This window comes from Dicentrarchus labrax, unplaced genomic scaffold, assembly GCF_905237075.1.
Source record: "Dicentrarchus labrax unplaced genomic scaffold, dlabrax2021, whole genome shotgun sequence".
In the NCBI taxonomy this organism is placed as follows: domain Eukaryota; kingdom Metazoa; phylum Chordata; class Actinopteri; family Moronidae; genus Dicentrarchus; species Dicentrarchus labrax.
In genome coordinates, this window is record NW_026136718.1 from 3,997,838 (window position 1) to 4,013,191 (window position 15,354).

The 15,354-nt window shown below is 41.0% G+C and overlaps 1 protein-coding gene across 1 annotated transcript in view; it reads right to left on the reverse strand.

Moving 5' to 3' along the window:
* Positions 1 to 15,354, reverse strand: part of gmds (GDP-mannose 4,6-dehydratase) — a 169,962-nt gene that overhangs the window by 107,516 nt on the left and 47,092 nt on the right. The window contains exons 5-6 of the mRNA XM_051377883.1: positions 6,332 to 6,524; positions 5,024 to 5,128 (exon numbers count right to left, since the gene is read on the reverse strand). Of these exons, the coding sequence (XP_051233843.1) occupies positions 5,024 to 5,128; positions 6,332 to 6,524 (298 nt within the window). The remainder of the gene's footprint in view (positions 1 to 5,023; positions 5,129 to 6,331; positions 6,525 to 15,354) is intronic.

Below are 15,354 nucleotides of genomic sequence, written 5' to 3' on the forward strand. Positions count from 1 at the left end.
TTGACACCCCCTGACCGAGTCATTGCTATCTGAAGATTTCCTTTGAAAATAACTTTTCCAATAAATGGAAAACATATCTTCTTACTAATCTATCATGCAATCTGACCTTTTGGGCTCAACCTCAACGAAAGCAGAAAGATGAAGCCAAGGCATGTAGAGGGCTCAGCGGCTGTATGTGTGAGTATTTGAGGGGGCAGCATTGATTTTGGCAGTGCTATTCTAACTTCCCCAATGCTAACTGGTCTTTTCTCCTAACATAACAGTATATTATTCTATACTGCCAAGCGTGAACCACAGAGCTCTCAGGGTGGAGAGATGGATGGGACTTCCCCAAATAAACCAGGGGATTAGCCTACAACTGGAGCTGGTCAGTAGTAGCAACAGTGAATACACACAAAACATTACTGCGCTGATTTACTGCAGAGCCATAGATCAACAGACTGTTAATAACGATGAATTAAACTTGAGTTTTGTCTTTTAGTGTCAAAATTAGATTTTGGGGTACTTTGAGGTGCTGTATGTTTGTTGAATATGATGACCAAATAAATATATGAACTGGTTATTTGCACAGGTTTCACTGCTGATCACTCTTGCCAGGAGACTGTGTACTGCACTGTCTCATATGTCACAGCAATATGGAGTCTATTTAGCGCCCCTGCTAACAGTAATCCCCCTCTTCAGAGTCAGTGTGAGGGCTGTTTGTTATGGCTAACAACTAAGCTAACCAGAAAGGAACTAGCCGCGGTGTGAACCGGCCGGCAGATGCGGGCTTCTGTTTGCTTTGCTTCACGCTGGATATCCAATGGGATATTTTTCCTTCCCGACTGTCCGATTCCGACCTTTCGCTGCAGAACAATGGAGATCGGCTGTTTATTGGTGGAGTGGTCAGGTGTTTACAAGAACTGTAAGAGAAACCAGAAGCACATTCCTGCTGGGATTAAGTCATCATGGGTGCTGTAAGAGACAGAGCTCCTTGTTGAATCCCGCAGAGGGACAGAGAGACACCAGTTTCCCTCATACTCACTGTATGAAGGAAACTGGTGTTAAGTATTCATTCCTTCCTCTCCAGCCATTCCCAGCAGCCACCAGACCGTCCTATATGACACATCACACCACGCCACACTGCCGCCTCAGAGATGATTGGCCACTGGTAGGTCACTTTAGTCAATACCATCATAGCAAGACTCAGTGAGTTTGTTATTAAAGGGAAAAACTCACTCATAAAAAGGCAAACATTTATTTGTTTCTCAAACACAGACACACGCTGGCACCCTGCGACAATGACATCACAGCTTTTCCTGTGTGTGGGACAAGGGTGGCGGGAGAGTCAGAACAACTGAAACTGACATCATGGACTTCCTCCCTCATTAGTGATTAATTATCCAGAGGTAAAGAGTCGCACGTAAAGGATAGGCGGGGCGGCACACAGATAATGAATAACCTTTCATCCCTCCCTGCCACGAGTGCGCGAACACACGTAGGGACAGTGTTCAGACATAATGAGCAGAGATGTTCAGGGTGTGGCTGAGAACAAGAGAAAACTGCTCTGGATCTGGTGATGTGCAATATGTTTCACTACCTTCTTTAGTCATCGTTTATTTGTTTTGGTTAGCCATTTTCCTAAATTAAGCTACCTAGTAGTGTGAATTTATAGATTTTTATTTTATATATCTTATTGATTTATTTACCTGAGTAGCCTTATTATAACTGCTGAGTTCTTATATTTATTTGCTAACTTTTCTTTTCACAAAAAGATCTTTATTGTGTCCCAATTCAACACTACACATTAACATTATCAAGTATAATGTGTACAATAATGTACATGCACTGTAGCAGTATTTTGAAGGTTTAAAAAAACGTATTTTGATTTATCTGTTTATATATTGTCTATTTACTGAAATACATAGATGTTGTATACAGTGCGGAGTGTGTCACACTTCAATCAAGTTTGTGACTGAGTGGACACAAGCAACAACTTTAAATTCAAGAAACATCATAAATAGCAGGTAAACTTTTTTTGAGCTGCTACTGAAGTCACTTCACTACAATTAAATTGAGCTCACCATTTCAGTTTCCTGTTGAACAATCCAACAATGCAGAGCATATAACTAACAAAATAAAGAATTTTTAGGATGCATGTTGGCAGTTTTAGTATGCTTATTTTGTACTTTGTCTGGTGCTAAGGTAAGACACCATTATTAGTATACTACATAGTATATATCTTTATTAGTATACAGCTGTATTGTATGATCTTGACACCAAGAATGATGTCAAGTATGTGAAAACATCTGTAAACTGAGTGCTGAATCATTCTCTCAGTACAGTAACACACATCACTACTGTAGTTGTATGTCACACAGTGTAATTTACAGTTACAACCTTACACTCCAACAAAAAATGCGCCCCTCCTGTGGGTGACTGACTGCATGGCCAAACGCCCCCTCAGTGTGGCAGCGGCAGGGTCACAACGTGCCCCAGGGGCCTGGGTAAACACTGGCCAATCCAGCCAACACAAGCGCCACACTGGGTTGTGCAAGGCAGCCGTGGGACATCTGGCCACATCACAGCGCAGCGTTCCTGCTTTATGAGCAACAACAGCCGTAACTCTGAGAATAGAAGTGGCAGCAGTAAACCCAATGGCCTGCTGGAGAAATGCTGACTGTGGAGAAAAGAGCAGTAAGACATGGGATGAAGCAAGAGTGTGTGTGTGTGTGTGTGTGTGTGTGTGTGTGTGTGTGTGTGGCAAGAATGAAAAGATGGAATCAGAGTCAGAGAGTGAGATGAGAAAGTGCTGAACAAGGACCAAAAGGCTAAGGACGTTTTATTGAGCGGGCATCGAGCTTTGCCCTTATAAGGTCATTGTGTGTATGTGAGGAAATGGACACAGCCGTCTCTGATTTCAGGTCCAAAGCCGCTCAATCAGCCCCTTTGTTTATCATTAGGGCTGCCACTAATGATTATTTTCATGATCAATAAGTCAGTGAAAAGTTTTCAGAGCCCAGAACCCAAGGTGACATCTTCAAAATGTTTGAGTTTTTGTCTCAGGGGCAGATCTTCAGGGATAAAATAATGCCTGGCCACCCCAGCTGCCACCCCAGTTTGGTTAAAAAGGTGTAAACGAACACATAACTTAATGATCTGTTATGGTCACATTTTAAACTAAGTGACAGGCTTAAGTTCAACGAAAAAGACATGTATTTGGAAACGGTCTAAAGATTTGGAAGTTAAACAATTTATTGATTTCTAATGCCACCTTTATTTATTTCTATTTAGAGTTACTTATGTTCTACAATAATGTAATGTTTTTGTAATTAAAACATCTTCATTTGGGGGCTTTTCCTAGCAAATCTTGATATATATGTATTTATATTGATTTTGTGCCACCCCTTAAAGTCTCCACTCCACCCTCTTGCCACCCCATGAATATTTATCTTGATACACCCCTTGACCAACTATCCAAATGCACAAACCCAAAGATATTCAAATTACAAAGGCAGCAAATCTTCAGAGTTAAGAGGCTAGAACCAAAGAATGTTTGATAAATGACCCAACTGATCAACCGATTACTATAATTGTTTTGGGCTGATTTTTGGTTGATCGACAAATTGTTTCAGCACTACTTATCTCCATCACTCCTCCTGTCACCCAGCCCGCGCTTTCTACTCACTTGTCTGCGTCACATGTCATTCCAGGGTCGACTATGTCAACTAATTCTCCATTACGAGACCTCAATGGCGACCACTCCATCTTTGCTGAACCGGCTGTAAACTACACCAGTTCCCACACCTATCTATCTGTGGTAACCCATTAGGGTTTACTGGCCGACCCCTGACCTTGGCTGGGGTCGTGGCCAGGGCCTTCATTAGGGGATAAATCATAAACACCTGAGCGGCTGACCTGGGTGCAGCACTGGGCTGCAGTCATGTGGTATTAATTTTGGGTCGCGGTGGCGTGTAAATCGGGTTAAACCAGCGCCTGCGACCCTCGGGGCTCAGAGCACATATTAAAAATGTGACCACAACCCACTCACTATGTGTCAGAATGTGTGTGAGTACGTGTAAAGTAGTTATGAGAAACCTGGCTCCACCCGTGAATGAATATGACTTTATATAGAGCATGTAATTGAATACAGTCCAACTACGGTTTACCTTCTGATTTACTGCTTTATCGTCGGTTTAACCTGTTACTCAAGCTGAATGATGACAAGATATTCTCACAACATAATTTTAAGTTAAAAAAAACTGTGACGTATGATATGATATAATCATTGCTAACTGCCAAAATAGTTCATTAACAGGCCATCTGGGAATTATTTACTTCAAATATTGTATCACATGAACATTGTCACAATGGCACAATGTTAAATCACGATAAATTTAAGCTCGTCTCATAGGGTATATATCAATATTTCTGGGGTCCATAATTGATTAATAACCAGTGCTTTAAATTGTGATCTACCCTATCTAATCTAAAAAAGGACTGTGGGACTTGATAAATGTCCAAAATATGCAGCCTTAGCAATGAAATGGTAAACTACTGCTTTAGGAGTGCCTCCAATATTCCTTTATAATTAGCAGCATATTGCCAGATGTTGTTCTGCAAAAATAATCTTATTTTATTATTGAGCTTTATTTGTTAAACTTTACGTTTGAGTTATATTAAAGCGGCCTTGAGGAACTTCCATTTCTTTTTATTCTGGCGCTCCGTGTGGACAAAAGCGGTAGTGTTTCCACTGCCTTGTTTCATCTGATTTCAAATGTAAACTCTTCTTAAGAATAACTTTATAACCCATTAAAAACTCCTTGTAGTAATTATATTTGGACAGATAAAATAATAGTTTAATCAACCTTTGTTATCAGTTTAATCAAAAACAAAGCTCAGCCCTAATGCAATCTTTTAATAATGCACTCTAAGCAGCGTACACTCTCGTCTTCTCTTCTCCTCTATTACTATCAGATGCTGCAACAACCACGACTTGGCGGTGTCATAGAACAGCAGGATGAGCGTCGTGCTGTGAGCTCACCTCTCCTCGGGCTCTCGTGGTTAAAGAGGATCCCGTTGACAGCAAACATGTTGTAGGCTTCTCGAAAGTTCACCACGATCCAGTAGGCGTAGAGCTTCGCAGCACCTGAGACACACAGAGGAAACGGAGTGACAGAAGCATATAATTACCAAACATTCAAACAGAAAAGTGAGGAGATATCACTTCATGTAAACCCCTACAGTCTTTTCAGATAGACAGTCGTTCCTCTGCAGGCTATGAAAATGCACAATCAGACTTTACACACTCTTGTGATGCTTTTATTCACTCAGTCAAGTGTTCAACAGTTCAATCTTACAAATGAAGTGACAATCCTCTCTTCTCAAAGCTGCAGAAAGACCTTAAAAGAGAGAAAGATTCTGTGTTGTAACTACACTACATGTCATAGTTGAACACAGCGGTACCACAGATCATATTTCACCGTCAGGAACGTGAACCACAGACTCCTGCTGATTGACCAAAAGCAGGCTTGTACAAAAAGTTCTCCCCTCTTTTCCTCTCACCATCCTCCTCCTCCTCCTCCTCCTCCTCCTCCTCCCTTCTCCTGTAATGAGGGGAATACCAGAGTGAGTAAAGGGAGGCGCCCGTTGATTAAGCCGTAGGTCAGGATGTACACTGGAGGTTAAGGGAGGTCGCCATAGTAACCCCAGCCTCCCTCCTTTCCAAAAGTCTAATTAATAGAGGAGCAGCCCTCCTCAGGATGGTATGCGCCTCCCATGCAGCCTCAGATTGAGCGCTGACAGATGGGGAAAGTGTCAGTGAGGAGAGCATTTAGACAACAGAGAACATGAAACCCGATCGCTCACACACGTGTACAGCCTGCATGTGTGTGTAAGTGTGTGTGTGTGTGTGTGTGAGTGTGCGCTGAAAGTGAGTGCTGAGTGCTGTGGATATAAAGGTGTCTTTGTTAAAGCGAGAGCCACTCCACTCTTCAGTCAGACGTTTGGCCTCGGGGTGTGTGGAGAGCTCAAAAGCTGCCTGAGCACTGAAGCCCACCCTCTATTCACTTACTCACAAGCGCACACACATATACACACACACACACACACACACACACACACACACACACACACACACACACACACACACACACACTTATTCACAAGGAAAAAGTGCAGCAGAGGTATCAAGCTATCGGAGTTTGTATTCCCTTACATGGCCATACGCAACCGCTGGACAAATGGTGCAAGGTAGAAACTGTTAGGTAATCTGTGTGTGTGTGTGTGTGTGTGTGTGTGTGTGTGTGTGTTTCCACATGAATCTACAGCACATTACGTATGTGTGTATTACCGTAAGGTGAGCGAGGGTAGAAGGGCGTAGTTTCCTTCTGAGGGATCTCTTGAACTTTGCCGTACAGCTCACTAGTGGAGGCCTGGTAGAATTTTACGCTGTTGGTCAGACCGCATGTCTTTATGGCGTCCAGGAGACGAAGCGTACCTACACCATCCACATTAGCGGTGTACTCGGCCAACTCGAAGGAGATCTAAGAAAGAGGGAAAGAGAAAAAGACACTTAGAATTTATACTAATTCTGGGAAGTATTCATACAAAAAGAGCTTTGAACCTGAGAAATAAGATTTGGACTGGTTTTTGCTCTCTCAGTAACAAAAATGAGGACTTGAGACTTGAGACTGCTCAAAACATGAGTGACAGTTTTGACCTGGTGAAATCCCAGAAAAAGAAACAAAGAAATAATATTGCGACAGTCAGGCTCTGCATTGCCACACAGTCTGCATAGTTTCTTATTAGGCCTGTGCACATAATGTACTTTGTTTTGGTTAAATATATTATATATATTTAAAAAAAACCTTTGGAAGTTAAATGTTTAAATGATGTGTTATGTCAATGATCAGCTGTCAGAGTGAGAGCTAATTTCTTTTGAAGACAGGATTAAAGTTAACATTGTCTTAAATTTATGACCTTTTTAAAGACCATTATGGATGTAATTTATGACGGGCAAAAAAAAGGTACAAAGGATATGAAGGAAAATTGGTATTGGTTACATTTTAAAGAAAAACTTCATACAATCCAATCGAATTGTAAGACCTTTCAAAACATATTTAAGACACCGTGGAAGGTGTGATTTGACTGATTTCACACTTGAATTGGTTTTGCCCAAGAGAATTGAAAATAGTTTTGCTGTGAACATATTAGATTTGATGTATTTTAACAGCTAACTTTATCACTAATCAACTTTCAAAACTGCTATCCCAAGTTCACACCAACTTTTAGTAATTACATGGAACAAATCACAAATATACCAATACTGATGTACAGTGAGGGACAGAATTCCCAGGTCTCAGGTTCTAAAGTACCCTTTGATACCCTGATACCCTGATACCCTATTGCCAAATGTGAAAACAAAATGATGCCAAAGCAATCGATCAAAAGGTCGCTACCTTTGTTACATCACATAAAAACTAAATTCCAGATCACATTTCACACAAAGCCACCAAAATCTTCCCCAAACGAAGGTGGGGGGGACAATGACTGAGAACATAATCGAGGAATGTGTTGTCCATCAGAGCCGGTCAGAAATGTCACACCTTGAACTAAATACTCCAACTCCCAGAATGCCTGTTTCCATTGCTGAGAGCCAAGAGGGGAGGGAGCTTAATGAGCACTTGAAATGGATGTGTGCGTGCATGATTGTGTGACACTGTGCGCTTGGACTGTGTGTGCCTGCGTGAGTGCCAGGTTGGCCTCGGGCTCCAAATCAGGCGTGACGGTTAAAAGCCGTGCTGCTTAGTGGTCACCACACCTGGAGCGAGTGGCATGAGCCACGTCTGTACGGAGGAAACGCTTTGGCCCTTTAGTGCTTCCACACCAGCCCTGTACACACGGCCAGATAAAGACCCCTTATTTGAAGCTGGGACCAAAGAACACTGGGCCTCTATTCCACTCAAAGTCCACACACACACACACACACACACACACACACACACACACACACACACACACACACACACACACACACACACACACACACACACACACACACACACACACACACACACACACACACACACACACACACACACACACACACACACACACACACACACACACACACACACACACACACACACACACACACACACACACACACACACACACACAGTGAGCAGGTTTGATCAGGTTCAATTACACTCCACAGCTCAGTGTAATTACCTGTGACGCTCCACTCACGCTTTAACTTTGCATTCTGGCATTTACATTGACATCATTTTCAAGAGAAGGTGAGGTGACGGTTTATGCACCAGCTTGTACTGTAAGTCACGTTATGATGTTCTCTACAGCAAAACTAAAAGGGTGGACACAGTAATGGCAATACTTGTAGAAACCAACCCAGAAACCTGTTGAATAAATGTCTCTCTGCAAAAATGTATTCTGAAATAAAACTACTACTACTACTACCTGATGTAGTGAAACTTCAAATCTTCAAATTTACAAACATGTGGTCAGTGCAGCAAAAAACTGATTCTGATGTAATAAATCTATTCATGTGTACCAAAAACATAGCACTGTGATCGGAACGGGTATAATTAATCATTCTGAGCAGACCTGAATCGATCAGATATATTTCCATATTACCTAGCCAACATAAAATGTATCAAGTTATCTTTCAGTTTGTAAAAATTCAAAAAGTACAAAATCCATTCAGAAACTGAATTCTCAAAAACCCTTACTCAGTCTGCCAGAAAAGCTGAAGTATTTCATTTGTAATGACTTGAAATAGAGAGAAACAATGTATTTCTTTGCATTTTAAAACTGTACCCAGTAAATGTCTGATTATAAAAGGACTAAAACAAAAGCTTTTAATACTTTGTTACAGCATTTTCCATGAGCAAGCATTTCTATATCAGTACCAAGGTTTCCATCCAAATGTACCACAAAAAGTTCCAGAAAAATGGGGAAAAGAAAATGCTAATTATTTTGTTATTATTTAGCGTTTCCATCCGTTACTATCGTGTGAATATTAGGAGTTGAGTGCAGTGAAACACTGCAGAAGAGGGGGACGAACGGTGGAAAACAATGTTCTGTCTGTTTCATGTGAGGAACGTTACAGTCTCACAGACAGATCTGATGTTTTCATCTGCCGCAATTTTCCGTCTCTTCAGTGGACCGTTATGTCACATGCTCTATGAATATAAGACCATTTGTATTGTTTGTTGGTTTTTCAAATTGTCACTTAATGTAATGTGTCACTATAAGGAGACTACACTATGGACAAAAATTAGCACTGAATGTTTTGTAATGTTGTTTACCATTTTATTGAAGCACAATTCTTGGACTTTGACTTGTGTTTAGACAAGTATGGATTATTTTATAAAGTAAAAAAATAAGGTTTTTGTCAAAGTATAAAAAGTATTAAAACAAGTATAAAAATGACATTGTCAATATTTTCTCTTTTCTCTTTATGTAAGTTTTGAATTAAATGTCGTTCAGGCCAGGACTGGTGCAGCCGGCGTCAGAGGATACTGGCTCCTGATGAAGCTAAACCTGAAGCAGACAATACCTGCCTTCATGTTCAGTCAAGGGGAGGGGGGGGACATAATGTAATCCCAGCACTCACAGGTTCTGCTCTTCCTCCGTCACTGTGGAGCTCCTCCCCTCCTCCACCTCTTCCTTCCTCACACATTTCTCTCCCCCTGCTTTGTCACTGCTCCCTCTCCCTGGACCTCATAAACCTTATTTTATGCTACAACAGTACCTCCCTCCCAGATATCCCCTCTCTGTCCTCCTGTCTGTGTGTGAGATCCTCCGTTCCTCTTGTTTTTCCAACACTGAAGAGGTCTGTGTCTCACACACACACACACACACACACACACACACACACACACACACACACACACACACAGACACACAACAACAGACAGACTCCAGGTATCAAAACCAGCTGAGAGGGGCAGGGTCCAGGACGCCTTGACAACTTAAATCAAACAAATTGCCTTAATGCCTCCATTCTCTGTCATTATGTAAGGCAGGGCCTGAGCGCTGACGGTTTAAAGGCCAGACATTTTTGTACACTGCTGTGTGTGTATATATGTGTGTGTGTTTGTGTGTGTGTGTGTGTGTGTGTGTGTGTGTGTGTGTGTGTGTGTGTGTGTGTGTGTGTGTGTGTGTGTGTCTGTCTGTGTCTGGGGGGTGGCTGCCGGGCCCCTCGGTCGACCTGGCAGATATTGTTCTGTTCTGGGAAGCCAGCCAGGCTCTGTCAGCATTGGGGGTCCACCGCCGACCCGAGAAAAAGCGCTCCGTTTAAAAGGTTCTAAATGTACAGGATATACGTGCTGCATTTAGTGGTTTCATTTATTTCCTGCTCACACAAGGCCTGTTGAAATGCATGCTTGAAACTGGGGAATGTGACTCTGCACATGTATGTGTGTGTGTGTGTGTGTGTGTGTGTGTGTGTGTGGTGTGTGTGTGTGTGTGTGTGTGTGTGTGTGTGTGTGTGTGTGTGCGGGCGCTCACATATAGCAGAGTGTTGGTGTGCGTCTTGACAGATGTATAAATATGAGCTGCATTTATTCAGCCGTGGCCTCCCTCTGCATACCTGCATGGCCTTCCATACAGGATAATATGAAGGCATTAAGTTGTATATACACACACAGTGGTAGAAGAATGAAGAATTCTGTTGTGGGATAAGAAGAAGTCAATCCCTCAAGACCATAGAAAGAAAAATTGCAAAAAAATATGTCATCATTTTTAATAGCTCTACTAAGTACTATTAATTATTTTTGGAGTAACCTCACTCTGATTTGAATAATTTTGACCAATTTAAATTGTTATGTTTGCTAAATAAAAGAAAATTTTCTGGTCAGAGCTTTACAGTATTATTATTATTTTTGTATTAGTAGCGCATTGCCTTGTTTTTTGGCGTTTAATATCATTACAAAATGTTCAAATAAAATAGTTTGGCAATAAATGAAGGAAATTTGTCATATTTCCATAAAATACTTTTTTCTGGTTTGACAGTTAACAATATTTATTGACGCCCACTAATGAATCTAATGTAAAAATTATACCAGAAAAGGAATTTACTTTGGATTTTTTGGTGCTACAGTCAGTTTTGTCTTATCTCAACTTTTTTCAGACTTTTAACACAATTTTTGGGGGAATTTTTGTTATCTCTATCCTTAACAGAAAATACATATTGTACCTATTCTATGACTTAAATAATAAATGATCACCTGAAAACTGCACAATCACATAGACCATTGGAGACTTTTGAGCTGTCCTCTCCACAGGAGGACCCTGTTACTATAAACTGAAAATCAGTTTACACATTACATATTTTTTACATAGATTTTATGCTGTATGCTTTTAAGTATGCTGTAAAGTATGTAAAAATATGTAATGTGTCTATTTTTCCCTTTCCCTTTCCCTGCTGGAAAGACTATAGGTAGTGGACACATTCCTTGATGTTCTGTAAGGTATCACATTTTCATCTTTTAATGATATTTTTACCCTCCAAAAAGTGTTTTTTCACCCATATTCTTGTTACAGATATTTTAAAATCAAAATTATTAATAGGTTTTCTACTGAATTTCTTTAACCCAAAACAACCCCTACACAACACCAACCTGCTCCCTGGTTCACTGCTGTTTCTTCAGAGGGATCACTACAGTAACACACTGACGGTGGTAAACCGCCACCATACCTGAGATTCCAGAGAAATTACTGAAGAAGCTAGTGAAAGCAGCTGGACTGCCCCTCTACGAGCATCACTTCTCCTTATTGTGGACTACGCTGTCAAACACTGAAACTCCGACACATTCCTGCCAACCGCAAACACCCAAATAAAGAAATCACGAAGACGCCCTGGAGGTGGAGACGACGGAGAGAGGGAAAAAGAGAGGCAGGTATGGAGGAGAAGACAGACAGAGGAGAGAGAGAGAAAGTGTGTGTGTACGCGTATGCGTGTGTGTACATGAGCAAAGGTGGGGGTTTGTGGAGAGAAACCACAGTCAATTACACCTTTACTCATCACATTACAGACCAACTGAAATTAGAGCAGTCGTGTGTTAACAGGGCAAAAACAAACAGGCTGAATTCCCTCCAGGAGAGAGAGGTTTAGACCCGACCTGGCAACCCACGCACTGCCAGACAGATCAATTACTCCTCTTTCATCAACTGAACTGCAGTGTCACTCATCTGCATTATGTAGCCAATACATATATCCCACTTTCCCTTGCAAACACGAAGCCTCTGTGCAGCGCTGCTCCTCTCAGTGTCGGAGAATGTTTTTCTTTGCATCAGTAATCTGAAGGTCGGAATAATGGCTGGGCCAAGCATTTTTAAGGTCGTAATTTTTGTAATAATAAACCTTTTGCTTCACAGCAGTGGCCTGCAACAGCTGCAGCTGTGCTAAAGACGCTAAACAAAGTAGAAGCCTGGGGAATTCATTATTTGATAGATCATTAAAGGAGCAGCCTAGATGTGTTTGTAAATGGTACCTGTTGCCTCAGTCTGGCTTTTACAGGTTGGTTTTATAGTTTATATGGATGATGCTCATCTGATTCCTCTCCAAATGAGAAATTTGCCATAAAGAACCATGATCTCCAGTCAACACACTGTACTCACATCCACCCAGTCCAGCCTCCTCCTTCACACATTTTGCAGCAAAAAAAGTCATTATTCACAACACCACAAGAGGTTGATTGTCAGGACAATCTAAACATTTAAAGAGATTATGAACTGCCATTTTTCCGGTGAGGACATAGCTGACAATTTTGGCATTCTTTTTAAGCAACTTCAAGATATATTGCATTAGAACATTACATTTTATTAATGAATGAAATTTCCCAGAGCCCAAGTTGATGTCTTGTTTTGTCAGACCAACAGACCGAAATCCAAAGATATTCATTTTACACTCATATGAGACCAAAAAAAAAAAAAAAAAAGCCTCACATTGGAGAAGCTGGAACAAACCAAACACTGGCTGCAGATAGGGACATTTGAGATTTTTGCGAGTTTTGTGGCCACCGTAGTTTCTTCTACACACTTCACAGACGCAAGTGGTGTTCAGTTAGTTGCAATCTGAATATTCACCACTAGATGACACTAAATCCAACACACTGGTCCTTTAAGAAATAACTTAGAAGAAGCAGAAGAAAGAAGTTAGAAGAGATAGTTGCCAATTCTTTGGCTGTGGATGAATAAGAACACCCGAAGAAAGTCTAAACCTGAAGAGGTGAATGTGAAAAATTTTTAAAGTCAACACTACTCATTATGTTACTCTGTGATTCAGAGGTCAGTAAAGACTATATTGTTGAAGCTCAACATGATTTTGAAGTACTCAACAGTTTTCTGTTTTCACAAGCTACCTGTCGTAGCCTAAGCTACTGTTGCTGTATGCATGCCCACGCTAACAGCCCACTCTCCAAACAGAGCTGTATCTCCATCATCATGTTGCTGTGTTGTGATGAAACTTGAGGGGGAATCTCTCCACCTCCAGTTCTGTCTTGTTGGAAATTGTGTCACTCAAGCTCGTCTATGCATAAACACACACACACCTGTTAGAAAAACTAAGTGCTATTATTTTCCTTTAAGTGTGCCAATTTGCCTTTCTCTGAGATGCAGACACAATAAAATTCAAAGAAGAGTAAGAGGTGTACACAGTGAACAGTGAGTGACAGGAAGAGCGAGACAGAGGCGTGAATGCATGACATTGCATCACCCGGCTGGAACGCGTCTTGACTCTAAGATAAGAGTGTTTTCTCGCTGGGAACGAAGTGTTCTTAAAATGGATCACTCCCCTTCCAGGTACAACTACAGGTATGACTGTCTCGCATGTGTGACTTCACTGATAAAAAGCACTGCAGTGTGTGATTCCATACATTACGAGCATGTCCGAAATTCTCAAATAGCCCAGTATATACAATACACACAGTGTTGCCAAGAATCACCTCGTAACAAAAGTGCTTTGTGTTCAACGGGTGACATTTGAAGGATGAAGATTAAATACAGACACAGTGACAAGCGGAAACAATACAAGCCTCTAAAGAGCTTTAATTACAGAGTGTACCTGAAGGAAGGAAGGAAATACAAATAGTGAGTTTATAAATAGAGCGTCTGTTTAACATGAGTTCCCAGAATAGCTTTACATAGTTCTGATGGTTTACATGAGGTTTTTTTTTTTTTTATAGTTGGGATAATGAAGGCTATTAGTTTATGGGGTATAATGAAAAATATGCATGTCTTAGAATACAAAAAGACTGAAAGACGTCCATGTTCACTTGCAATTTACCTTTTTGACCATTTTTGACTGATTTCTCGATAAAAACTCAGAGCCCAAGGGTCTGTATGACATAATTTCATCATCCACGAACTCTGCAAACGTCTGACTGTATAGACTATGTAGACATCCATTGTGAGAAAAAAAAAACAGAATCATGTGCGAGTCCACTGACTGCACCTGTGTGACTTTTGGAGTATTATCAGACACAGGCCAGACAATCACCAGACAAGAATGCAGATGGATGATTTGATGATTTTGACCAGGGATTACAAAGCATCATTGAAAATCAACTATGGTTAAGGCAGGGTTGAGGTTAGGCAAATTGAACCTCTGTGACGGGAGGTCTGTGACGGGACACGAACGCAGTCTCGCAGTCCGCCACCTCAACATTCGAAGAGACTCTGGGCTGATACATCAGGGCCACACGAAAAGAACTAAAAGTCACATTTGTGCATCATAATTTGCATTCCCACTGCATTTCAAAAACTTAAAACTAATTAAACCAATAATGGATTTGAAAAGGATGTTACAAGGTGCAAATAAGGCCTGCAGAGGTTGAAAACTATACATGTTCTCACAATTAGTAATTAGTAAATCTGCTGAGTATTTAATGGTTGTTCATTTCTGGTTTAGAACATAACCATTAAAAAAAAATCAGAAGTGTGAATAAAGCTATGTAGTAGCCACAAGGTTTGTGTTTGACCAATAAATTACATTCAGCACTGCAAACTGCGCCTTGACAGTTCCTGGGCCAGGGAGTTGTCTGGGGCCAGGAAGAGCTACATTTAGTCTGACACTCAAAGCACAGGTAAAGTTCCTGAAATGGTTCCCAAGCCACTGGAAAAGTTTATGTAGTGGAAACCAGACTTGCCCCCCCAAAAAAAACTTGAAAATGAGAACTCAGTGCTTTATTGTTTATGATACAGAATGGTTCTCAGATTTCCAGCTGCAACAGAAATTGCTCAAAGTAACAAGATGCATTCATCTTCATCCTGTGAGAAGATTTAGATTTAGTCCCATTAAAACTCAACTTCACTATGGGATGAAAATCATCAGTGAACTTTGTGTTTCCT